At 56.8% G+C, this 24,037-nt stretch overlaps 2 protein-coding genes and 1 long non-coding RNA gene across 3 annotated transcripts in view; 2 read left to right on the top strand and 1 right to left on the bottom strand.

Annotated features, from left to right (window-relative positions):
* Positions 1–1,123, top strand: part of LOC134174249 (retinal guanylyl cyclase 1-like) — a 35,579-nt gene extending 34,456 nt beyond the window's left edge. Inside the window, 1 exon segment of the mRNA XM_062639028.1 lies at positions 917–1,123. Within this exon segment, the coding sequence (XP_062495012.1) occupies positions 917–1,123 (207 nt within the window).
* Positions 1,124–1,330: 207 nt separating this feature from the next.
* On the bottom strand, positions 1,331–6,746 carry ZNHIT1 (zinc finger HIT-type containing 1). The gene is made up of 5 exons (XM_062639029.1): positions 6,712–6,746; positions 5,529–5,699; positions 4,643–4,722; positions 2,429–2,598; positions 1,331–1,391 (listed from the first exon to the last, which is right to left on the bottom strand). Exons 1-5 carry the CDS (start codon positions 6,731–6,733, stop codon positions 1,370–1,372), a joined length of 465 nt encoding a protein of 154 aa, XP_062495013.1. The 5' UTR covers positions 6,734–6,746; the 3' UTR covers positions 1,331–1,369.
* Positions 6,747–15,777: 9,031 nt separating this feature from the next.
* Positions 15,778–20,933, top strand: LOC134174250 (uncharacterized). The gene is made up of 4 exons (XR_009968576.1): positions 15,778–15,876; positions 18,398–18,510; positions 20,667–20,730; positions 20,830–20,933. It is a non-coding gene; the product is annotated as an uncharacterized LOC134174250 (long non-coding RNA).
* Positions 20,934–24,037: the final 3,104 nt, after the last annotated feature.

Raw genomic sequence — 24,037 nt, 5'->3', positions numbered from 1 at the left:
CTCCAAGATGGCCGCTCTATCCCCAAATAGGGCCCTTCTCTATGGTCCTCCAAGGCCGCTCTGTCCCACCATGGAGCCCTCTCTATGGTTTTAGGGCATAGAGTCCTCCAAGACCATAGAGAGCTGCTCCAAGATGGCCGCTCTATCCCCAAACAGGGCCCTTCTCTATGGTCCTCCAAGGCCGCTCTGTCCTACCATGGTGCCCTCTCTATGGTTGTAGGGCATTAGAGTCCTCCAAGGCCATAGAGAGCTGCTCCAAGATGGCCGCTCTATCCCAACACAGAGCCCTTCTCTATGGTCCTCCAAGGCCCCTCTATCCCACCATGAAGCCCTCTCTATGGTTATAGGGCATAGAGTCCCCCAAGGTGGCCGCTCTATCCCCAAATAGGGCCCTTCTCTATGGTCCTCCAAGGCCCCTCTATCCCACCACAGCGCCCTCTCTATGGTTATAGGGCATAGAGTCCTCCAAGGCCATAGAGAGCTGCTCCAAGGTGGCCGCTCTATCCCCAAATAGGGCCCTTCTCTATGGTCCTCCAAGGCCGCTCTATCCCACCATGGTGCCCTCTCTATGGTTATAGGGCATGGAGTCCTCCAAGGCCATAGAGAGCTGCTCCAAGATGGCCGCTCTATCCCCAAATAGGGCCCTTCTCTATGGTCCTCCAAGGCCCCTCTATCCCACCACGGTGCCCTCTCTATGGTTATAGGGCATAGAGTCCTCCAAGATGGCCACTCTATCCCAACACAGAGCCCTTCTCTATGGTCCTCCAAGGCCCCTCTATCCCACCATGGTGCCCTCTCTATGGTTATAGGGCATAGAGTCCTCCAAGACCATAGAGATCAGGGCCTAGAGCACACCCCCCCCCCCATAGACAACAGCATAGAGCGCCCCCTAGCGGCCCCCTCCAACCCCTTGCAGGGACAGCAACTGCTCCGCTCTGATTGGTCGTCGCCCCCCACCCCCTCCAGTGACGTCACAGGAAGGCGACGCGCAGAGAGCCCGCTGGCGGCGGCCATCTTGGATCGACGCTCGATGGCGGCGGCCATCTTGGATCGAAGCTCGATGGCGGCAGCCATCTTGGATCGAAGCTCGATGGCGGCGGCCATCTTGGGCGGCCGCTCTTAAAGGGGCAACGGCTCCGTCGACCTCTGTGGTTCCCCCCCCATTTAAAGGGGCCCCATCCCCATTTAAAGGGGTTCCCCCCCCCCATTTAAAGCATAGACACCAAGAATTCACCCAAATCTCTTTGTTGCCTTTTTTTTTTTTGCCCCAAAACCACGGGTTTCGACCCCAAAACGGGGGCTCCGTCGTGGGGATGACGTCATCGGGGATGGGGGGGATGACGTCATCGGGGGGGGGGGTGACGTCATCTCACACCGTCCATTTGAGGCAGCTGGGGGGAAATGGGGGGGGGGACGGTTCATGTCAGCACGGGCCAGGATCCCATAGAGCGTTATCCCGTGTTATTCCCATGTTATCCCCATGTTATCCTGTGTATTCCCCCATGTTCTCCCCATGTTACCCCCATGTTCTCCCATGTTACCCCCCGTTCTCCACGTGTTACCCCCATGTTCTCCCCATGTTCCCCCATGTATTCCCCCCATGTTCTCCCCATGTCACCCCCATGTTCCCCCATGTATTCCCCCCATGTTCTCCCATGTTCTCCCCATGTTACCCCCATGTTACCCCCATGTTCCCCCATCTTCTCCCATGTTCTCCCCACGTTACCCCCATGTTCCCCCATCTTCTCCCATGTTCTCCCCATGTTCTGAATTAGTTTCCCCCATGTTCTCCCCATGTTCCCCCCATGTTTTCCCATGTTCTCCCCATGTTACCCCCTGTTCTCCACGTGTTACCCCCATGTTCTCCCCATGTTCTCCCCATGTTATCCCATGCACTCTCCCCCTGTTCTCCCCATGTTACCCCCACGTTCCCCCATGTTATCCCATGCATTCTCCCCATGTTCTCCCCATGTTATCCCCATGTTACCCCCATGTTCTCCCAATGTCATCCCATGTATTACCCCCATGTTCTCCCCATGTTCCCCCCCATTCCCCCCATGTTCTCCCCACGTTCTCCCCACGTTCTCCCCACGTTCTCCCCACGTTCTCCCCACGTTACCCCCATGTTCTCCCAATGTTATCCCATGTATTCCCCCCATGTTCTCCCCACGTTCCCCCCATGTTCTCCCCATGTTATCCCATGCATTCTCCCCATGTTCTCCCCATGTTACCCCCACGTTACCCCCATGTTCCCCCCCTGTTCTCCCCATGTTACCTCCATGTTCTCCCCATGTTATCCCATGTATTCCCCCCATGTTCTCCCCACGTTCCCCCCACGTTCCCCCCATGTTCTCCCCACGTTACCCCCATGTTATCCCATGTATTCCCCCCACGTTCTCCCCACGAATCCCCCCCGGCCCGTGGTTACCGCGTGTCCTGGTGGGTGCCGAGGCAGCGGGCGCAGCAGAAGCGAGCCCCACAGCTCACGCAGGTGTAGGCCGAGGGGAAGCCGCAGACGCTGCAGAAGTGGCGCTGGGGCCGGCGCGAGGGGCCCGCGCACGCAGACACGTACGTGGGACCCTCGGCAGCGCTCAGGCTCTGCGCCGGAAAGAGACGGAAACGGGGGAAAACGGGGGGGAAATGGGGGGAAAAAATGGGGGGAGAGAAAAATGGGGAAAAAGAGAAAAAATGGGGAAAAAGAGAGAAAAATGGGGAAAAGAGAAAAATGAAAAATGGGGGAAAAGAGAGAAAAATGGGGAAAGAGAGAAAAATGGGGGAAAAGAGAAAATTGGGCAAAAATGGGGGAAAAGAGAGAAAAATGGGGAAAAAGAGGGAAAAATGGGGGGAATGGGGGAAAAGAGAAGAGAGAAAAATGGGGAAAAAGGGAGAAAAATGGGGGGAAAAGGGAGAAAAAGGGGGAAAAAGGGAAAGGGGGAAAGGGGAAAAATGGGGGAAAAGAGAGAAAAATGGGGGAAAGAGAGAAAAATGGGGGAAAAGAGAGAAAAATGGGGGAAAAGAGAGAAAAATGGGGGAAAAGAGAGAAAAATGGGGGAAAAGAGAGAAAAATGGGGGAAAAGAGAGAAAAATGGGGGAAAAAGAGAGAAAAATGGGGGGAAAAGAGAGAAAAATGGGGGGAAAAGAGAGAAAAATGGGGGGAAAAGAGAGAAAAATGGGGGGAAAAGAGAGAAAAATGGGGGAAAATGGGGAAAATGGGGAAAAAGGAGGGGAAAAGGAGGGGAAAACGGGGAAAAAGGGGAAAATGGGGGAAAAGAGAGAAAAATGGGGGAAAAAGGGGGGGAAATGGGGGGGGAAATGGGGGAAAAGGGGCAAAAAATGGGGGGAAAAGAGAGAAAAATGGGGGAAAAAGGGAGAAAAATGGGGGGAAAAGAGAGAAAAATGGGGGAAAAGAGAGATGGGGGAAAATGGGGAAAAATGGGGAAAAAGGAGCGAAAAATGGGGAAAAGGATGGGAAAATGGGGAAAAGGATGGGAAAATGGGGAAAAGGATGGGAAAATGGGGAAAAGGATGGGAAAATGGGGGAAAAGGAGGGGAAAATGGGGGAAAAGGAGGGGAAAATGGGGAAAAGGAGGGGAAAAATGGGGAAAAATTGGGGAAAAATGGGGGAAAAAAGGGGGGAAAATGGAGCAAAAAATGGGGAAAAGGGGGGAAAATGGGGAAAAGGAGGGGAAAAAATGGGGAAAAATTGAGGGGAAAATGGGGAAAAGGAGGGGAAAAATGGGGAAAAGGAGGGGAAAAAAAAGGAGGGGAAAATGGGGAAAAAAAAATGGGGAAAAGGAGGGGGGGAAAAGGAGGGGAAATGGGGGAAAAGGAGAGAAAAATGGGGAAAAGGGAGGGGAAAATGGGGAAAAAGGAGGGGAAAATGGGGAAAAGGAGGGGAAAATGGGGAAAAGGGGGGGAAATGGGGAAAAGGAGAGAAAAATTGTCAAAAGGAGGGGAAAATGGGGAAAAGGAGGGGAAAATGGGGAAAAAAAGAAAAATGGGGAAAAAGGAGGGGAAAATGGGGAAAAAGGAGGGGAAAATGGGGAAAAAGGAGGGGAAAATGGGGGAAAGGAGGGGAAAATGGGGAAAAGGAGGGGAAAATGGGGAAAAGGAGGGGAAAATGGGGAAAAGGAGGGGAAAATGGGGAAAAGGAGGGGAAAATGGGGAAAAGGAGGGGAAAATGGGGAAAAGGAGGGGAAAATGGGGGAAAAGGAGGGGAAAATGGGGGAAAAGGAGGGGAAAATGGTTATAATGAGATCAAAAGGGGCCAAAAGGGGCCAAAAACGTGCAAAAAGGAGCTAAAAATGGGTATAATGAGATAAAAAGGGGGCAAAAGGAGCAAAAAACAAGCCAAAGGAGCTAAATATGGGCCAAAAAGAGCTAAAAATGGGCCAAACTGGGCAGAAAGGAGCTAAAAATGGGCCAAAATGGGCTAAAAAGGGCCAAAATGGGCCAAAAATGGTCAGAAAGGAGGTAAAAATAGGCAAAATGAGCCAAAAATGGGCAAATACAGGCTAAAAATGAGCTAAAACTGGGTGAAATGAGAACAAAATGGACCCAAAGTCACCCAAAATGGAGCCCCATAGACCCCCCATAGCCCCATAGACCCCCTATAGCCCCATAGCTGCCCCATAGCCCCCACCTGCTCCTCCAGCAGCGCCTGGAAGTTCTTGCGGAAGCGGAGCTTGAAGTGGTCCCCACGCGTCTTCTTCTTCTTCTTCCCTAGGGATGGGACCCATAGCGACCCATAGGGACCCATAGCGACCCATAGCGGCCCATAGGGACCCATAGCGACCCATAGGGACCCAATAGAGCCCCATAGACACCCAACAGAGCCCCATAGACACCCAATAGAGCCCCATAGACACCCAATAGAGCCCCATAGACACCCAATAGAGCCCCATAGACACCCATAGAGCCCCATAGACACCCAACAGAGCCCCATAGACACCCAACAGAGCCCCATAGACACCCAACAGAGCCCCATAGACACCCAACAGAGCCCCATAGACACCCAACAGAGCCCCATAGACACCCAATAGAGCACCCCAGACACCCAATAGAGCCCCACAGAGCCCCATAGACACCCAATACAGACCCATAGAGCCCCACAGACACCCCCTAGAGCCCCATAAACACTTTCTAGAACCCCCTAGACACTGAATAGAGCCCCACAGAGGCCCACAGACACCCAATAGAGCCCCATAGGCACCCAACAGAGCCCCCCAGAGCCCCATAGACACCCAACAGAGCCCCCCAGAGCCCCATAGACACCCATAGAGCCCCACAGAGCCCCACAGACACCCAATAGAGCCCCATAGACACCCATAGAGCCCCATAGACACCCAATAGAGCCCCACAGAGCCCCCTAGACACCCATAGAGCCCCATAGACACCCAATAGAGCCCCATAGACACCCCATAGAGCCCCATAGACACCCCACAGAGCCCCATAGACACCCAATAGAGCCCCATAGACACCCAACAGAGCCCCATAGACACCCAATAGAGCCCCCCAGGGGCCCGCACCGGTCTCGGCGGTGTCGGCGAAGTGCGGGAGGCGCTTGCCGGGCCGGGGCAGCCCCGCCTGGGGGTCGTCGCCGAAGTTGTCGTTCTCCAGGGCCTCGAGCTGGCGGTGGAGCCGGCGCTGCCGGGCGGCCCGGTCCAAAACCCGGCCGTGGGGGCCGTCCGGGAGGCGGCCTGCGGGGAAAGGGGGCGGTGAGAGGGGGGAATGGGGGGGAATGGGGGGAGAAATGGGGGGGAAGGGGGGGAAATGGGGGGAAATGGGGGGAAGAAAAGGGGAAAGGGGGGGAAAAGGGGAGAAAAGGAGGAAAGGGGAGGGCAGGAAGGGGGAAAAGTGGGGAAAGGGGAGGAAAAGACAAGAGGGGAAAGGGGGAAAAGTGGGGGAAAGGGGGGGGGAAAGGGAAAAGGGGGAAAGGGGGGAAAGTGAAAAAGGGGGCAAAAGGGGGGAAGGGGGAAAAGGGAGGAAAGGGGAGGAAAGGGGGGAAAAGAGGGGAAAAGGGGGGGAAGGGGAGACAAGAGGGGAAAGGGGGAAAAGTGGGGGGGGAAGAGGGAAAAGGGGGGAAAGAAGGAAAAGGGGGGAAAGGGGGGAAAGTGAAAAAGGGGGCAAAAGGGGGGAAGGGGGAAAAGGGGGGAAAAGAAGGGGGAAAAGAGGGGAAAAGGGGGGGAAGGGGAGACAAGAGGGGAAAAGGGGGAAAAGTGGGTGGGGAAGAGGGAAAAGGGGGGAAAGAAGGGAAAGGGGGGAAAGTGGGGGGAAGGAAAAAGGGGGCGAAAGGGGGAAAAGAAGGGGAAAAAGGGGGGGAGAAAAAATGGGAGAAAAGGGGGAGAAAGGGCGAAAAGGGGGAAAAACAGGAGAAAAGGGGGAGGAAGGGGGAAAAGGGGGAAAAATGGGGGGGAAAGGGGTGAAAAATGGGGGGGAAGGGGTGAAAAATGGGGGGGAAAGGGCGGAGAAAATGGGGAAAGAGGGGAAAACGGGGGGAAAGGGGGAAAAAGGGGGAAAAGAGGAAAAGAAGGGAAAAGGGGGAAAAATGGGGGAGAAAGTGGAAAAATGGGGGGAAAGGGGGAAAAGGGCGGAAAAAGGGGGGAAGGGGGAAGAAAAGAGGGGAAAAGAGGGGAAAAGGGGGGAAAAGAGGGGAAAACGGGGAAAAGGGTGGAAAAAGGGGGTGAAAAAGGGACGGGAGGGGAGCGGTACCGGGAGGCTTCTTCTCCACCATCGCTGAGGCGGCTTCCGGTTTGGGAGGCGGGGGCTTCCGGTGAGGAGGGGCTTCCGGTGTGAGGCGTGGGGAGGCGCCATGTTGAGTGTGGCAGCGTGGCGAGGCGGGCGCCGCCATCTTGAGTGTGGCCTCGTCGTGGAGCCGCCATCTTGAGTGTCGTAAGAAGGGAGCCGCCATGTTGAGTGTGGCACCGTGGTGATTAAGGCGCCGCCATCTTGAGTGTGGCACCGTCAACTTAAGAAGGGAGCCACCATGTTGAGTGTGCCACCGTGGTGAGATGGGCGCCGCCATCTTGAGTGTGTCGCCGCCCCATAATCCCTCTGGGCTGGGAAGAGGAGGGGTTGTGAAGGGAGGGAGGCCTCCAGGAGGGAGGTGGGGTGGGCGCTCTGTCTTCGTCTCTATGGTCTCGGGGGGGGGGGGGCTCCTAGAGGGGGGCCTGCAGTGGTGTTGGGGGTCACTCTCTATGGGGTTGGAGGACTTGATGCCCTGTGACCGTAGAGAAGGGCATCGGCAGCCATAGGCCCCCGTACGGAGCGCCATTGCTGGCGGCACAGCGCCTCTCTAGGCCAAACCGCCGCCTTCTCTATGGTTCCGGAGGCCTCCGCGCCGCCATCTTGAGCGTGGCGCCGCCATCTTAAGCGTGGCGCCGCCATCTTGGTAGCGTCGCCCCGCCCCTTCCCTCCTTTGCCCCGCCCCTTCCCCCCCCCTCCCCAGCCAACGTGGCAACGCGCCGCGATTGGGCGGGCGCCGCCGTGAGCCGCCCCCTGATTGGCCGGCGCCGTCCGCAGGCCCCGCCCCTCCGCCCCGGTGCCCGCCATGGCCCCGCTGCTGCTCCTGCTCCTGGCGCTGCCGCCGCCCGCGGCCCTCGGGGACCTCCGGCCCGGTAGGGGGCGACGGAGAGGGGGGGGCGTCTATGGGGGGGGTCTGTGGGGTTTCTATGGGGTCTATAGAGGCCTCTTATGGGTCTCTGTGGGGTCTATGGGGTCTCTAGAGGTCTCTATGGGGCTCTAGGGGGGTCTGTGGGGGGTCTATAGTTCTCTATGGGGTTTCTGTGGGGTCTATAGAGGTCTCTGTGGGGTCTATGGGTGGTCTATGGGGCTCTAGGAGTGTCTGTGGGGCGTCTATGGGGTCTCTATGGGGTCTACAGAGGTCTCTGTGGTGGTCTATGGGGTGTCTATGGGGTCTATAGAGGTCTCTATGGGGTCTATGGGGGTGTCTATGGGGTGTCTATGGGGGGGGTCTGTGGGGTTTCTATGGGGTCTATAGAGGCCTCTTATGGGTCTCTCTGGGGTCTATGGGGCGTCTATGGGGGTCTATGGGGTCTCTAGAGGTCTCTATGGGGCTCTAGGGGTGTCTGTGGGGGGTCTATAGTTCTCTGTGGGGGTCTATGGGGTCTATAGAGGTCTCTGTGGGGTCTATGGGGCTCTAGGAGTGTCTGTGGGGCGTCTATGGGGTCTCTGTGGGGTCTACAGAGGTCTCTATGGGGTCTATGGGGGGGTCTATGGGGTGTCTATGGGCAGGTCTGTGGGTTTTCTATGGGGGTCTATAGAGGTCTCTTATGGGTCTCTGTGGGGTCTATGGGGGGGGATCTATGGGCGTCTCTGGGGTCTATAGAGGTCTCTTATGGGTCTCTCTGGGGTCTATGAGTGGTCTATGGGGTCTATAGAGGTCTCTATGGGGCTCTAGGGGTGTCTGTGGGGCATCTATGGGGTCTATGGGTGGTCTATGGGGTCTTTATGTGGCTCTATGGGGTCTCTAGAGGTCTCGATGGGGTCTATGGGTGGTCTGTGGGTCTCTAGGGTTATCTGTGTGGCTCTATGGGGCTTCTATGGGGTCTATAGGGGTCTCTATGGGGCTCTAGGAGTGTCTGTGGGGCATCTATGGGGTGTCTATGGGGTCTATAGAGGTCTCTAAGGGTGTCTATAGTTCGCTATGGGGTCTGTGGGGTCTTTATGTGGCTCTATGGGGTCTCTGTGGGGGGTCTATGGGGCTCTAGGGGGTGGCTGGGGGTCTGTAGTTCTCTCTGGTGGTCTATGGGGTCTATAGAGGTCTCAAAGGGCTCTATGGGGTGGTCTATAGTTTGCTATGGGGGTCTGTGGGGTCTTTATGGGGCTCTATGGGGTCTCTGTGGGGGTCTATGGGGTCTATAGAGGTCTCCATGGGGCTCTATGGGGGTCTATAGTTCACTATGGGGATCTATGGGGTCTCTAAGTGTCTCTGGGGGTGTCTATGGGTGGTCTATGGTGGGGTTGGTGGGGTCTATGGGGCTTATGAAGCTTCTATGGGGTCTAATGGTCTCTATGGGGCTCTAGGGGTGTCCAAAGGGGGATCTAGGGGGGTTTATAGAGGTCTCTGTGGGTGTCTATGGGGGGGTTATGGGGCTCTATGGGGCTCTCTCGGGTCTCTATGGGGTTCTATGGTGGTCTATGGGGTCTCCATGGGGTCTCTATGGGTGGTCCATGAGCTCAATGGGGCCATAACGGGGGTGAATGGGTCTCTATGGGCCTCTATGGGTGTCTATGGGGTCTCTATGGGTCCCAGTGGGTGTCTATGGGGTCTCTATGGGTCCCAATGGGTCTCTATGGGGTCTCTATGGGACCCAATGGGTGTCTATGGGGTCTCTATGCGTCCCAATGGGTGTCTGTGGGGTCTCTATGGGTCCCAATGGGGTCTCTATGGGTCCCAATGGGTCTCTATGGGGTCTCTATGGGTCTCTATGGGTCCCAATGGGTCTCTATGGGTCCCAATGGGTCTCTATGGGTCCCAATGGGTCTCTATGGGTCCCAATGGGTCTCTATGGGGTCTCTATGGGTCCCAATGGGTCTCTATGGGTCCCAATGGGTCTCTATGGGATCTCTATGGGGTTTCTATGGGTCCCAATGGGTCCCAATGGGTCTCTATGGGTCTCTATGGGTCTCCTGTGCCCCCCGGCAGAGCAGCTCCTGGTGCTGACGGTGGCCACGGAGGCCACGGAGGGCTACGAGCGGTTCCTGCGCTCGGCGCAGCGCTTCAACTACAGCGTCAAGGTGGGGGGGGGGCGCTATGGGGCGGACCCATAAGTGGGGGGCGAGGAATGAATGGGGGCGGAACTAATGGAGGGGAGAGTGGGAGGGAGAGGGGGACGGGAATGCAGGGGGGACCAATGGAGGGGTGGGGAGTAATGGGGGAGGAGCCAATGGGGGGGAACCAATGGGGAGAGGAACCAATGGGGGGGAACCCATGGAGCAGGGGAGCAATGGGGAAGGGACACCAATGGGGGCGGAGCCAATGGGGGGGAACCAATGGGAGGGGGAACCAATAAAGGGGGGGACCAATGGGGTGAACCAATGGAGGGGGGACCAATGGGGTGGAACCAATGGGGATGGGAACCCAATGGGGGGGAACCAATGGGAGGGGGAACCAATAAAGGGGGGGACCAATGGGGAAGGGAACCCAATGGGGGGACCAATGGGGTGAACCAATAGAGGGGGTACCAATGGGGGGAACCAATGGGGAGGACCAATGGGGTGAACCAATAGAGGGGGGACCAATGAGGCGGAAGCAATGGAGGGGGGGAACCAATGGGGGGACTCAATAAAGGGGTGGAACCAATGGGGAGAGGAACCAATGGGGGGGAACCCATGGAGCAGGGGAGCAATGGGGAAGGGACACCAATGGGGGGCGGAGCCAATGGGGGGAACCCATGGGGAGAGGAACCAATGGGGTGAACCAATGGAGGGGGGACCAATGGGGTGGAACCAATGGGGATGGGAACCCAATGGGGGGGAACCAATGGGAGGGGGAACCAATAAAGGGGGGGACCAATGGGGAAAGGAACCCAATGGGAGGGACCAATGGGGTGAACCAATAGAGGGGGGACCAATGGGGCAGAAGCAATGGGGATGGGAACCCAATGGGGGGGACCAATGGGGTGAACCAATAGAGGGGGGACCAATGGGGGGGAACCAATGGGGATGGGAACCCAATGGGGGGGACCAATGGGGTGGCACCAATGGGGATGGGAACCCAATGGGGGGACCAATGGGGTGAACCAATAGAGGGGGTACCAATGGGGGGGACCGATGGGGTTAACCAATAGAGGGGGGACCAATGGGGGGAACCAATGGGGAGGACCAATGGGGTGAACCAATAGAGGGGGGACCAATAGGGCAGAACCAATGGAGGGGGGACCAATGGGGCGGAACCAATGGAGGGGGGGGAACCAATGGGGGGACCCAATAAAGGGGTGGAACCCAATGGGGGGGAACCAATGGGGGAGGAACCAATAGAGGGGGGGACCAATGGGAGGAGGAATCAATAAGAGGGGGGACCCATACGGGAAGGGAACCCAATGGGGGGACTCAATGAGGGGGGGACCAATGGCGGCAGGGGGGGAACCAATGGGGAGGGACCCAATAGAGGGGGGAACCAATGGGGAGGGATCCAATAGAGAGGGGGACCAATGGGGGGACCCAATACAGGGGGGAACCCAATGGGGAAGGGAATAAAATGGCAGAACCCAATGGGGGGGGAACCAATGGGGGACCCAATTGATGGGGGAACCAATAGGAAGGAACCAATTGGGGGGGGGGTACGATACCCAATGGGAGGGGGAATTTAATGAGGGGGGGGAGAAAGGAACCAATGGGGAGGGAGACCCCGGGGGGGGGGGCTTATGGCATGGGAACCCAGTGAGGAGGAACCAATAGAGGGGGGGAACCAATGGGGGGGCCCTTTGGGGGGGGAACACAACAGAGGGATGGACCAATGGGGGGAACCAAGGGGGGGGGGGGGGGGGAAGCAATGGGGGGACCCAATAAGGGGGGGAGCCAATGGGGGGGGGAGAGCAATAGAGGGGGGGACCCCTTTGGGGGGGGAACACAACAGAGGGATGGACCAATGGGGGGGGGGGGGAGCAATGGGGGAGGAACCAATAGAGGGGGGGAACCAATGGGGGGGGCTCAATGAGGGGGAACCTAACAGAGGGGGTGGACCAATGGGGGGGAGGGGGAGTAAAGGGGGGACCCAATAAGGGGGGGACCAATGGGAACCGGGGGGGGGGGGGAGAGCAATGGGGGGTACCCAATAAGGGGGGGACCAATGTGGGAGGAACCAATGGGGGGGGAACCCAATGGGAGGGGGAACTCAAAGGGGGGGGGGGGGGGAACCCAATAAAGGGGGGGGGGACCCAATGGGCAGCTAAGGGGGGTGTGGAAGGAACCAATAGGAAAGGGGGGGTCGGGTCTTGATGGCGGTGTCCCCTCAATATCGCTCCCCCCCTCCCCCCCCCTTTGTTCCCCCCCCCCCCCCCCCGTTTGCCCCGTTCCAGACGCTGGGAATGGGTCAGGAATGGCGGGGGGGGGACGTGGCCCACACGGTGGGGGGGGGGCAGAAGGTTCGGTGGCTCAAGGAGGCCCTGGAGCCCCTGAAGGCGAGGGGGGAGCTCCTCGTGCTCTTCGTGGACAGGTGGGGGCGCTATGGGGTGCGCTGTGGGGGGGGTGCTATGGGGGGTCTATGGGGTTGTGCTATGGGGGGGTGCTGTGGGGGGTCTATGGGGTTCTGCTATGGGGTGTGAGATGGGGGGTGCTATGGGGGGGTGCTATGGGGCGTCTATGGGGTTGTGCTATGGGGTGTGTGCTGGGGGAGGGTCTATGGGGGGTCTATGGGGTTGTGCTATGGGGTGTGAGATGGGGGGGTGCTATGGGGGGTCTATGGGGTGTGCGCTATGGGGGGGTGCTGTGGGGAGGTCTATGGGGTTGTGCTATGGGGTGTGTGTTGGGGGTCTAGGGGGGGGTGTGCTTGGGGGGTCTATGGGGTGTGCTGTGGGGGGGTCTATGGGGTGTGCTATGGGTGTGTGCTGTGGGGGGTCTATGGGGTGTGCGCTATGGGGGGGTGCTGTGGGGAGGTCTATGGGGTTGTGCTATGGGGTGTGTGTTGGGGGTCTGGGGGGGGTGTGCTTGGGGGGTCTATGGGGTGTGCTGTGGGGGGGTCTATGGGGTGTGCTATGGGTGTGTGCTGTGGGGGGTCTATGGGGTTGTGCTATGGGGGGCTGCTGTGGGGGGGGTCTATGGGGTGTGCTGTGGGGGGGTGGTAGGGGGGATCTATGGGGTTGTGCTATGGGGTGTGCTGTGGGGGGTCTATGGGGTTTTGCTATGGGGGGTCTGGGGTTGTGCTATGGGGTGTGTGTTGGGGGGGTCTATGGGGTGTGCTGTGGGGGTGCTGTGGGGGGGGTCTATGGGGTGTGCTGTGGGGGGTCTATGTGGGGTGTGCGCTATGGGGGGTGCACTATGGGGGGGTCTATGGGGTGTGCTGTGGGGGGCGTCTATGGGGGGTGTTCTATGCGGGGCCTGGCTGGTCTAGGGGGGGATCTGTGGGGGCCTATGGGGCGGTCTGTGAGTGTCTATGGGGGAGTCTCGGGGGGGGGGGCTGTGGGGGGCTTATGGGGCATCTGGGGGGGGATCTGTGGGGTGGGTGTGGAACTCAAGGGGGGTCTATGGGGTTTCTAGGGGTCCCTATGTATCCCTATGGGGCCCCCCACATCCCCCTATGTATCTCTGTATGGGGTCTCTATAGGGCTCTATGAGTGTCTCTATGGGGTCTCTATGGGTCTCTCTATGGGGTCCCTATAGGGCTCTATGGGTCTCTCTATGGGGCTCCAGATGGGGTCCCTATAGATCCCTATGTATCTCTCTATGGGGTCTCTATAGGGTCATATGGGTCTCTCTATGGGGTCTCTATGGGGCTCTATGGGTCTCCTGATGGGGTCCCTATAGATCCCTATGTATTTCTCTATGGGGTCTCTATAGGGTCCTATGGGTCTCTCTATGGGGTCTCTATAGGGCTCTATAGGTTTATGGGGTCCCTATAGGTCCCTATGTATCTCCCCATGGGGTCCCTATAGGGCTCTATGGGTCTCTATAGGTCCCCATAGGTCTCTCTGCGTCCCCCCCATCCCTCCCTGTATAATCCCCCTATGGGGTCTCTGTAGGGTCTCTCTATGGGGTCTCTATGGGGTCCCTATAGGGCTCTATGTGTCCCTATGGGGTCCCCATGGGGTCTCTATAGCTCTCTATGGGTCTCTATGGGGTCCCTACAGGGCTCTATGGGTCTTTATAGGTCCCTATGGGTCTCTTTGTGGGGTCCCTATAGGGCTCTATGGGTCTCTATAGGTCCCTATGGGTTTCTCTACGGGTCTCTCTATGGGGTCCCTATAGGGCTCTATGGGTCTCTGTAGGTCCCTATGGGTTTCTCTATGGGTCTCTCTATGGGGTCCCTATAGGGCTCTATGGGTCTCTATGGGTCTCTCTATGGGGTCCCTATAGGGCTCTATGGGGTCCCTATGGGTCCCTATGGTCCCTATAGGGCTCTATGGGTCCCTATGGGTCTCTCTATGGGTCTCTATAGGGCTCTATGGGTCCCTATGGGGTCTCTCTATGGGGTCCCCATAGATCCCCATAGGTCTCTCTCCGCCCCCCCCACCCCTCCCTATATAACCCCGCTATGGGGTCTCTATAGGGTCTCTCTATGGGGTCCCTATAGGGCTCTATGGGTCTCTATGGGTCCCTATGGGTCTCTCTATGGGGTCCCCATAGATCCCCATAGGTCTCTCTCCGCCCCCCCATCCCTCCCTATATAATCCCCCTATGGGGTCTCTATAGGGTCTCTCTATGGGGTCCCTATAGCTCTCTATGGGTCCCTATGGGTCTCTCTATGGGTTCCCCATAGATCCCCATAGGTCTCTCTCCGCCCCCCCATCCCTCCCTATATAATCCCCCTATGGGGTCTCTATAGGGTCTCTCTATGGGGTCCCTATAGCTCTCTATGGGTCCCTATGGGTCTCTCTATGGGGTCCCTATAGGGCTCTATGGGTCCCTATGGGTCTCTCTATGGGTTCCCCATAGATCCCCATAGGTCTCTCTCCGCCCCCCCACCCCTCCCTATATAACCGCGCTATGGGGTCTCTATAGGGTCTCTCTATGGGGTCCCTATAGGGCTCTATGGGTCCCTATGGGTCTCTCTATGGGGTCTCTATGGGGTCCCTATAGGGCTCTATGTGTCCCTATGGGGTCCCCATGGGGTCTCTATAGTTCCCTATGGGGTCTCTATAGGGCTCTATGTGTCCCTAGGGGTCTCTTTATGGGGTCCCTTTATGGGGTCCCTATAGCTCTCTCTATGGGTCCCTATGGGTCTCTCTATGGGGTCCCTATAGGGCTCTATGGGTCTCTATGGGTCTCTCTATGGGGTCCCTATAGAGCTCTATGTGTCCCTATGGGGTCCCCATGGGGTCTCTATAGGTTCCTATGGGTTTCTCTATAGAGCTCTATGTGTCACTATGGGGTTTCTATAGGTCCCTAGGGGTCTCTTTATGGGGTCCCTATAGCTCTCTCTATGGGTCTCTCTATGGGGTCCCTATAGGGCTCTATGGATCTTTATAGGTCCCTATGGGTCTCTCTATGGGGTCCCTATAGGGCTCTATGGGTCCCTATGGGTCTCTCTATGGGGTCCCTATAGGGCTCTATGGGTCTCTATGGGTCCCTATGGGTCTCTCTATGGGTTCCCCATAGATCCCCATAGGTCTCTCTCCGCCCCCCCACCCCTCCCTATATAACCCCGCTATGGGGTCTCTATAGGGTCTCTCTATGGGGTCCCTATAGGGCTCTATGGGTCCCTATGGGTCTCTCTATGGGTCCCTATGGGTCTCTCTATGGGGTCCCTATGGGTCCCTATGGGTCTCTCTATGGGTCTCTATGGGTCCCTATGGGTCTCTCTATGGGTTCCCCATAGATCCCCATAGGTCTCTCTCTGCCCCCCCCACCCCTCCCTATATAACCCCGCTATGGGGTCTCTATAGGGTCTCTCTATAGGGCTCTATGGGTCCCTATGGGTCTCTCTATGGGTCCCCATAGATCCCCATAGGTCTCTCTCCGCCCCCCACCCCTCCCTATATAACCGCGCTATGGGGTCTCCGCTGCCCGCCCCCAGTTATGACGTGCTCCTGACCGCTCCGCCCCCGGAGCTCGTCTCCTCCTTCGCCGCTGCCGCCGGCGGTGCCTCCCTCCCCGGGCTCCTGTTCTCGGCCGAGGCCTTTTGCTGGCCCCAACCCGCTCTGGCCGGTGCCTACCCCAGCCCCCCAGCCCGCGGGAAGCCCTTCCTCAACTCCGGAGGTATGGGGGGGGCTATGGGGGGGAATAGGGGGGCTATGGGGGGGGAATGGGGGGGAATGGGGTGGGGATGGGGTTCTATGGGGTGGGGATGGGGGGCTATGGGGTGGGAATGGGGTTCTATGGGGGGGAATGGGGTGGGAATGGGGTTCTATGGGGGGGCTATGGGGTGGGATGGGGCTCTATGGGGTGGGAATGGGGGGAAATGGGGGGTGCTATGGGGTGGGGATGGGGTTCTATGGGGTGGGGATGGGGGGCTATGGGGCGGGGATGGGGGGCTATGGGGTGGGGATGGGGGGCTATGGGGGGGGAATGGGGTTCTATGGGGTGGGGGGGGATGGGGGGGGAAATGGGGGGGGGGGTGGGAATGGGGGTGAGGGGGATGGGGTGGGTGGGAATGGGGGGGGGATGGGGGGGAATGGGGGGGGATGGGGTTCTATGGGGGGGCTATGGGGTGGGAATGGGGGGGATGGGGGGTGGGATGGGGGGGATGTGGGGTGGGAATGGGGGTGAGGGGTGGGAATGGGGATGTGGGGTGGGAATGGGCATGTGGGGGATGTGGGGTGGGAATGGGGATGTGGGGGATGTGGGGTGGGAATGGGGGTGAGGGGTGGGAATGGGCATGTGGGGAATGTGGGGTGGGAATGGGGGTGAGGGGGATGTGGGGTGGGAATGGGGGTGAGGGGTGGGAATGGGCATGTGGGGATGGGGGTGGGAATGGGGGGGGGTGGGGGGATGTGGGGTGGGGGATGGGGGGAGGGGTGGGAATGGGGGGGGTGGGATGTGGGGAATGTGGGGGGGAATGGGGGTGGGGGGATGGGGGGAATGGATGGGGGGGATGGGGTGGGAATGGGGGGGGGGTGGGGGGGATGGGGGTGGGGTGGGGGGATGGGGTGGGAATGGGGATGGGGGGGGGGGAATGGGGTGTGGGGGATGGGGGTGGGAATGGGGGTATGGGGTGGGAATGGGGGTGGGGGATGTGGGGTGGGAATGGGGGGGGGGGGGAATGGGGTGGGAATGGGGGGGATGGGGTGGGAATGGGGTGGGGGATGGGGGTGGGGTGGGGGGGATGGGGGTCTATGGGGGGGGGGGTGGGGGGGGATGGGGGTGGGGGGGAATGGGGGGGAATGGGGCTGGGGGGTCTAATGGGGTGGGATGGGGGGATGGGGTTCTATGGGGGGGCTATGGGGGGGATGGGGTTCTATGGGGGGGCTATGGGGTGGGAATGGGGGGGATGGGGTTCTATGGGGGGGCTATGGGGTTCTATGGGGTGGGAATGGGGGGGATGGGGTTCTATGGGGTGGGGATGGGGTTCTACGGGGGCTATGGGGTGGGATGGGGTTCTATGGGGGGGGGATGGGGTTCTATGGGGGGGAATGGGGTTCTATGGGGGGGGATGGGGGGGCTATGGGGTGGGGATGGGGTTCTATGGGGTGGCGATGGGGGGGGTATGGGGTGGGAATGGGGAGGCTATGGGGGGGAATGGGGTGGGAATGGGGGGTGATGGGGTTCTATGGGAGGGCTATGGGGTTCTATGGGGTGGGAATGGGGGGGAATGGGGTTCTATGGGGTGGGGATGGGGGGGGAATGGGGGCTATGGGGGGGGAATGGAATGGGGATGGGGGGATGGGGGGGTATGGGGTTCTATGGGGGGATATAGGGGGGGATGGGGGGGAATGGGGGGTATGGGGAGGGAATGAGGCTCAGTGGGTGTCAATGGGTGTCAATGGGGCTCAATGGGGGTCAGTGGGGCTCAGTGGGGGTCAATAGGTTCAATGGGGCTCAATGTGGGTCAATGGGTGTCAATGGGGGTCAATGGGGCTCAATGGGTGTCAATAGATTCAATGGGGCTCAATGGAGGTCAATGGGTGTCAGTGGGGTTCAGTGGGGCTCAACGGGTGTCAATAGGTTCAATGTGGCTCAATGGGGATCAATGGGGCTCAATGGGTGTCAATGGGTGTCAGTGGGGTTCAATGGCTGTCAATGGGGCTCAGTGGGTGTCAGTAGGGTTCAATGGGGCTCAATGGGGATCAATGGGGCTCAATGGGGTTCAATGGGTGTCAATGGGGCTCAATGGGTGTCAATGGGGCTCAATGGGTGTCAATGGGGATCAATGGGGCTCAATGGGTGTCAATGGGGCTCAATGGGTGTCGAAGGGGCTCAATGGGTGTCAATGGGGCTCAATGGGTGTCAATGGGTGTCAATGGGGCTCAATGGGGATCAATGGGGCTCAATGGGTGTCAATGGGGCTCAATGGGGTCAATGGGGCTCAATGGGTGTCAATGGGGCTCAATGGGGCTCAATGGGTGTCAATGGGGCTCAATGGGTGTCAATGGGGCTCAATGGGTGTCAATGGGGTTCAATGGGTGTCAATGGCGGTCAATGGGGCTCAATGGGTGTCAATGGGGTTCAATGGGTGTCAATGGGTGTCAATGGGGCTCAATGGGTGTCAATGGGGCTCAATGGGTGTCAATGGGGCTCAATGGGTATCAATGGGGCTCAATGGGGGTCACTCCCCCCCCAGGCTTCATTGGCTTCGCCCCCGCCATCTGGCGCCTGGTCGAGAGGTGGCGCTATCGCGACGACGACGACGACCAGCTCTTCTATACCCGCCTGTACCTGCAACCCCAGCTGCGGGTGAGCCCCCAAAAACACCCCAAAAACACCCAAAAACGGGCAAAAACACCCCAAAAATGCCATAAAACACCCCAAAATACCCCAAAATACCAAAAAACCGCTCGAAAATAGCCCCAAAATGGCCTGAAATAGCCCCAAAACGGCTCTTCTATACCCGCCTGTACCTGCAGCCCCAGCTGCGGGTGAGCCCCCAAAAACACCCCAAAAACACCCAAAAACGGGCAAAAACACCCAAAAAACGCTAGAAAACACCCCAAAATACCCCAAAATGCAAAAAAAACCGCTCGAAAATAGCCCCAAAATGGCCTGAAATAGCCCCAAAACGGCTCTTCTATACCCGCCTGTACCTGCAGCCCCAGCTGCGGGTGAGCCCCCAAAAACACCCAAAAACGGGCAAAACCACCCCAAAAAACGCTAGAAAACACCCCAAAATACCCCATAATGCCAAAAAAACGCTCGAAAATAGCCCCAAAATGGCCTGAAATAGCCCCAAAACGGCTCTTCTGGACCTGCAGCCCCAGCTGCGGGTGAGCCCCCCAAAACACCCCAAAAACACCCAAAAACGGGCAAAACCACCCAAAAAACGCTAGAAAACACCCCAAAATACCCCAAAACGCCAAAAAACCGCTCGAAAATAGACCCAAAATCGCCTGAAATAGCCCCAAAACTGCTCTTCTATACCCGCCTGTACCTGCAGCCCCAGCTGCGGGTGAGCCCCCAAAAACACCCCAAAAACACCCAAAAATGGGCAAAAACACCCAAAAAAACGCTAGAAAACACCCCAAAATACCCCAAAATGCCAAAAAAACGCTCGAAAATAGCCCCAAAATGGCCTGAAATAGCCCCAAAACGGCTCTTCTGGACCTGCAGCCCCAGCTGCGGGTGAGCCCCCAAAAACACCCCAAAAACGGGCAAAAACACCCCAAAAACGCTAGAAAACACCCCAAAATACCCCAAAATGCCAAAAAAACTCTCGAAAATAGCCCCAAAATCGCCTGAAATAGCCCCAAAACAGCTCTTCTGGACCTGCAGCCCCAGCTGCGGGTGAGCCCCCCAAAACCACCCCAAAATGGGCAAAACTACCCCAAAAACGCCAGAAAACACCCCAAAATACCCAAAAATGGCAAAAAAACGCTCGAAAATAGCCCCAAAATCGCCTGAAATGGCCCCAAAATCGACCTAAACCAGCCCAAAACAGCCCTATAGCACCCCATTTCCCCCCCATAGGACCCCATTCCCCCCCTATAGAACCCCATTCCCCCCCATAGAACCCCATTACCCCCCATAGGACCCCATTACTCCCCCTCTAGCACCCCATTTCCCCCCCATAGAACCCCATTATCCATTATAGAACCCCATTCCCCCCCATAACACCCCATTCCCCCCTATAGAACCCCATTACCCCCCCATTACCCCCCCATAGGACCCCATTTCCCCCCTATAGAACCCCATTCCCCCCATAGAACCCCATTACCCCCCCATAGGACCCCATTATTATTTATCCCCATTTCCCCCCCCATAGGACCCCATTACCCCCCTATAGAACCCCATTCCCCCCATATAGAACCCCATTACCCCCTATAGAACCCCATTACCCCCCCATAGGACCCCATTCCCCCATAGAACCCCATTCTCTGCCTATAGAACCCCAATACCCCATTACCCCCCATAGAACCCCATTCTCCACCTGTAGAACCCTATTACCCCCCTATAACATCCCATTCCCCCCCATAGAACCCCATTCCCCCCCCATAGATCCCCATTCCCCCCCATAGAACCCCATTACCCCCCATAGAACCCCATTAACCCCCATAGAACCCCATTACCCCCCCATAGAACCCCATTCCCCCCCATAGAACCCCATTACCCCCCCATAGAACCCCATTACCCCCCATAGAACCCCATTACCCCCCCATAGAACCCCATTACCCCCCATAGAACCCCATTACCCCCTATAGAACCCCATTACCCCCCCATAGGACCCCATTATCCATTATAGAACCCCATTTTCCCCCCATAGGACCCCATTTCCCCCCCATAGAACCCCATTTCCCCCCTATAGAACCCCATTTCCCCCCTATAGAACCCCATTCCCCCCCTTTAGAACCCCATTCCCCCCCTATAGCCCCCCAATAACCCCCCATTGTTCCCTATAGGAAGAGCTGGGGCTGGCCCTGGATCATCATTCCCGCATCTTCCAGAACCTCAATGGAGCCATAGGTACCAATGGGGGGGGGTGGTGGGGGGGGTCCTATGGGGGTCCCTATACCCCCCCCCCCATAGGACCCCCCCATAGGACCCCATTTCCCCCCCCCATAGACGAGGTCGTGGTCAAGTTCGAGCCGGGGCGCGTGCGGGTCCGCAACGTGGCCACCGATTCCCTGCCCGTTGTGATCCATGGCAACGGCCCCACCAAGGTGAGGACCCCCCAAAAACGGCCTTTCTGCACCCAAAAACCCCCTTTGGGGGGTCAAAAACGGCTTTGGGGGGCCCAAAAATGGGTCCGGGCACCCCAAAAACCCCCCCGGGGACACCAAAATTGCTCTTTTGGGACCCAAAATCACAGCTGGGGACCCAAAATCGGGTCTGGGGCCCCAAAACTGCTCTTTTAGGACCCAAAATTGCCCCTTTAGGACCCAAAATGGGGTCTAGGCACCTAAAATTGCTTTTTTAGCACCCAAAATTGCCCTTTTAGGACCCAGAATCGGGTCTGGGGACCCAAAATTGCTCTTTTAGGACCCAAAATCGGGTCTGGGGACTCAAAATTGCCCTTTTAGGACCCAGAATCGGGTCTGGGGACCCAAAATTGCCCTTTTAGGACCCAAAATCAGGTCTGGGGACCCAAAATTGCTCTTTTAGGACCCAAAATTGCCCTTTTAGGACCTAAAATTGCCCTTTTAGGACCCAAAATCAGGTCTGGGGACCTAAAATTGCTCTTTTAGGACCCAAAATTGCCCTTTTAGGACCCAAAATCGGGTCTGGGGACCCCAAAATTGCTCTTTTAGGACCCAAAATCACAGCTGGGGACGCAAAATTGCTATTTTGGGACCCAAAATTGGGTCTGGGGACCGGAAAATTGCCCTTTTAGGACCCAAAATCGGGTCTGGGGACCCAAAATTGCCCTTTTAGGACCCAAAATCAGGTCTGGGGACCTAAAATTGCTTTTTTGGGACCCAAAATTGCCCTTTTAGGACCCTAAATCAGGTCTGGGGCCCCAAAATTGCTCTTTTAGGACCCAAAATTGCGGTTTTAGGACCCAAAATCACAGCTGGGGACCCAAAATCGGGTCTGGGGCCCCAAAACTGCTCTTTTAGGACCCAAAATCAGGTCTGGGGACCCAAAATTGATCTTTTAGGACCCAAAATCGAGTCTGGCGCCCCAAAATTGCCCTTTTAGGACCCAAAATCAGGTCTGGGGACCCAAAATTGCTCTTTTAGGAACCAAAATTGGGTCTGGGGACCCAAAATTGCTCTTTTGGGACCCAAAATTGCCCTTTGGGGACCTAAAATTGCCGTTTTAGGACCCAAAATGGGGTCTGGGGACCCAAAATTGCCCTTTTAGGACCCAAAATCAGGTCTGGGGACCCAAAATTGCTCTTTTAGGACCCAAAATCACAGCTGGGGACCCAAAATTGCCCTTTTAGGACCCAAAATCACAGCTGGGGACCCAAAATTGCTCTTTTAGGACCCAAAATCACAGCTGGGGACCCAAAATTGCTCTTTTGGGACCCAAAATCGAGTCTGGGGACCCAAAATTGCCCTTTTACGACCCAAAATCAGGTCTGGGGACCCAAAATTGCTCTTTTAGGACCCAAAATCAGGTCTGGGGACCCAAAATTGCTCTTTTAGCACCCAAAATTGCCCTTTTAGGACCCAAAATCGGGTCTGGGGACCCCAAAATTGCTCTTTTAGGACTCAAAATCGGGTCTGGGGACCCAAAATTGCTCTTTTAGGACCCAAAATTGCCCTTTGGGGACCTAAAATTGCCGTTTTAGGACCCAAAATGGGGTCTGGGGACCCAAAATTGCCCTTTTAGGACCCAAAATCACAGCTGGGGACCCAAAATTGCTCTTTTAGGACCCAAAATTGCCCTTTTAGGACCCAAAATCAGGTCTGGGGACCTAAAATTGCTTTTTTAGGACCCAAAATTGCCCTTTTAGGACCCAAAATCACAGCTGGGGACCCAAAATTGCTCTTTTAGGACCCAAAATCACAGCTGGGGACCCAAAATTGCTCTTTTAGGACCCAAAATCGAGTCTGGGGACCCAAAATTGCCCTTTTAGGACCCAAAATCACAGCTGGGGACCCAAAATTGCTCTTTTAGGACCAAAAATCAGGTCTGGGGACCCAAAATTGCTCTTTTAGGACCTAAAATAGCCCTTTTAGGAAGCAAAATCGGGTCTGACGCCCCAAAATTGCTCTTTTAGGACCCAAAATTGCCCTTTTAGGACCCAGAATCGGGTCTGGGGACCCAAAATTGCTCTTTTAGGACCCAAACTCGGGTCTGGGGACCCAAAATTGCCCTTTTAGGACCCAAAATCAGGTCTGGGGACCCAAAATTGCTCTTTTAGGACCCAAAATTGCCCTTTTAGGACCTAAAATTGCCCTTTTAGGACCCAAAATCAGGTCTGGGGACCTAAAATTGCTCTTTTAGGACCCAAAATTGCCCTTTTAGGACCCAAAATCGGGTCTGGGGACCCCAAAATTGCCCTTTTAGGACCCAAAATCACAGCTGGGCCCCCAAAATTGCTCTTTTGGGACCCAAAATAGGGTCTGGGGACCCCAAAATTGCTCTTTTAGGACCCAAAATCACAGCTGGGGACGCAAAATTGCTATTTTGGGACCCAAAATTGGGTCTGGGGACCCGAAATTGCCCTTTTAGGACCCAAAATCGGGTCTGGGGACCCAAAATTGCCCTTTTATGACCCAAAATCAGGTCTGGGGACCCAAAATCACTCTTTTTTGCACCCAAAAATGGCTTTTTTGGACCCAAAACCGGCCTTTTTGCACCCAAAACCCACCTTTTTCCACCCAAAATCGCCCTTTTTGGATCCAAAACTGGCACTTTTGGACCCAAATCCAGCCTCTTCGGACCAAAAAATGGCTTTTTCGAACCCAAAACCGACCTTTTTGCACCCAAAAATGGCTTTTTCAGACCCAAAACCGGCCTTTTCGCACCCAAAACTGGCATTTTTGGACCCAAATCCAGCCTTTTGGGACCCAAAAATGGCATTTTCAGACCCCAAACCAGCCTTTTTGCACCCAAAAATGGCTTTTTCAGACCCAAAATCGCCCTTTTCGCACCCAAAAATGGACTTTTTGGACCCAAAAATGGACTTTTTGCACCCAAAAATGGACTTTCTGGACACAAAACCGCCCTTTTCGCACCAAAACCTGCCCTTTTTGCACCCAAAAATGGCACCCCATTCCCCCCCATAGCACCCCATTCCCCCCCATAGCACCCCATTACCCCCTATAGCACCCCATTACCCCCCCATAGCACCCCATTCCCCCCCTATAGCACCCCA

This window comes from Pezoporus occidentalis, unplaced genomic scaffold, assembly GCF_034315485.1.
Source record: "Pezoporus occidentalis ecotype Australia unplaced genomic scaffold, CSIRO_AGI_Poc_V1 ctg591, whole genome shotgun sequence".
NCBI lineage: Eukaryota > Metazoa > Chordata > Aves > Psittaciformes > Psittacidae > Pezoporus > Pezoporus occidentalis.
Note: the sequence above shows the minus strand (reverse complement) of the source record. Positions and strands in the feature narration are given on the sequence as shown.

Bases quoted from the DNA above. Each gene is read 5' to 3' on its own strand.
- ZNHIT1 (XM_062639029.1), bottom strand. From the start codon at position 6,733: ATGGTGGAGAAGAAGCCTCCCG. The intron at 2,599-4,642 runs GTGGGGGCTATG...TTTCCGGCGCAG, and splicing joins AGGCGCTGCTGGAGGAGCAG to AGCCTGAGCGCTGCCGAGGG. The intron at 1,392-2,428 runs GTAACCACGGGC...ATTTCCCCCCAG, and splicing joins GGCACCCACCAGGACACGCG to CTGCCTCAAATGGACGGTGT.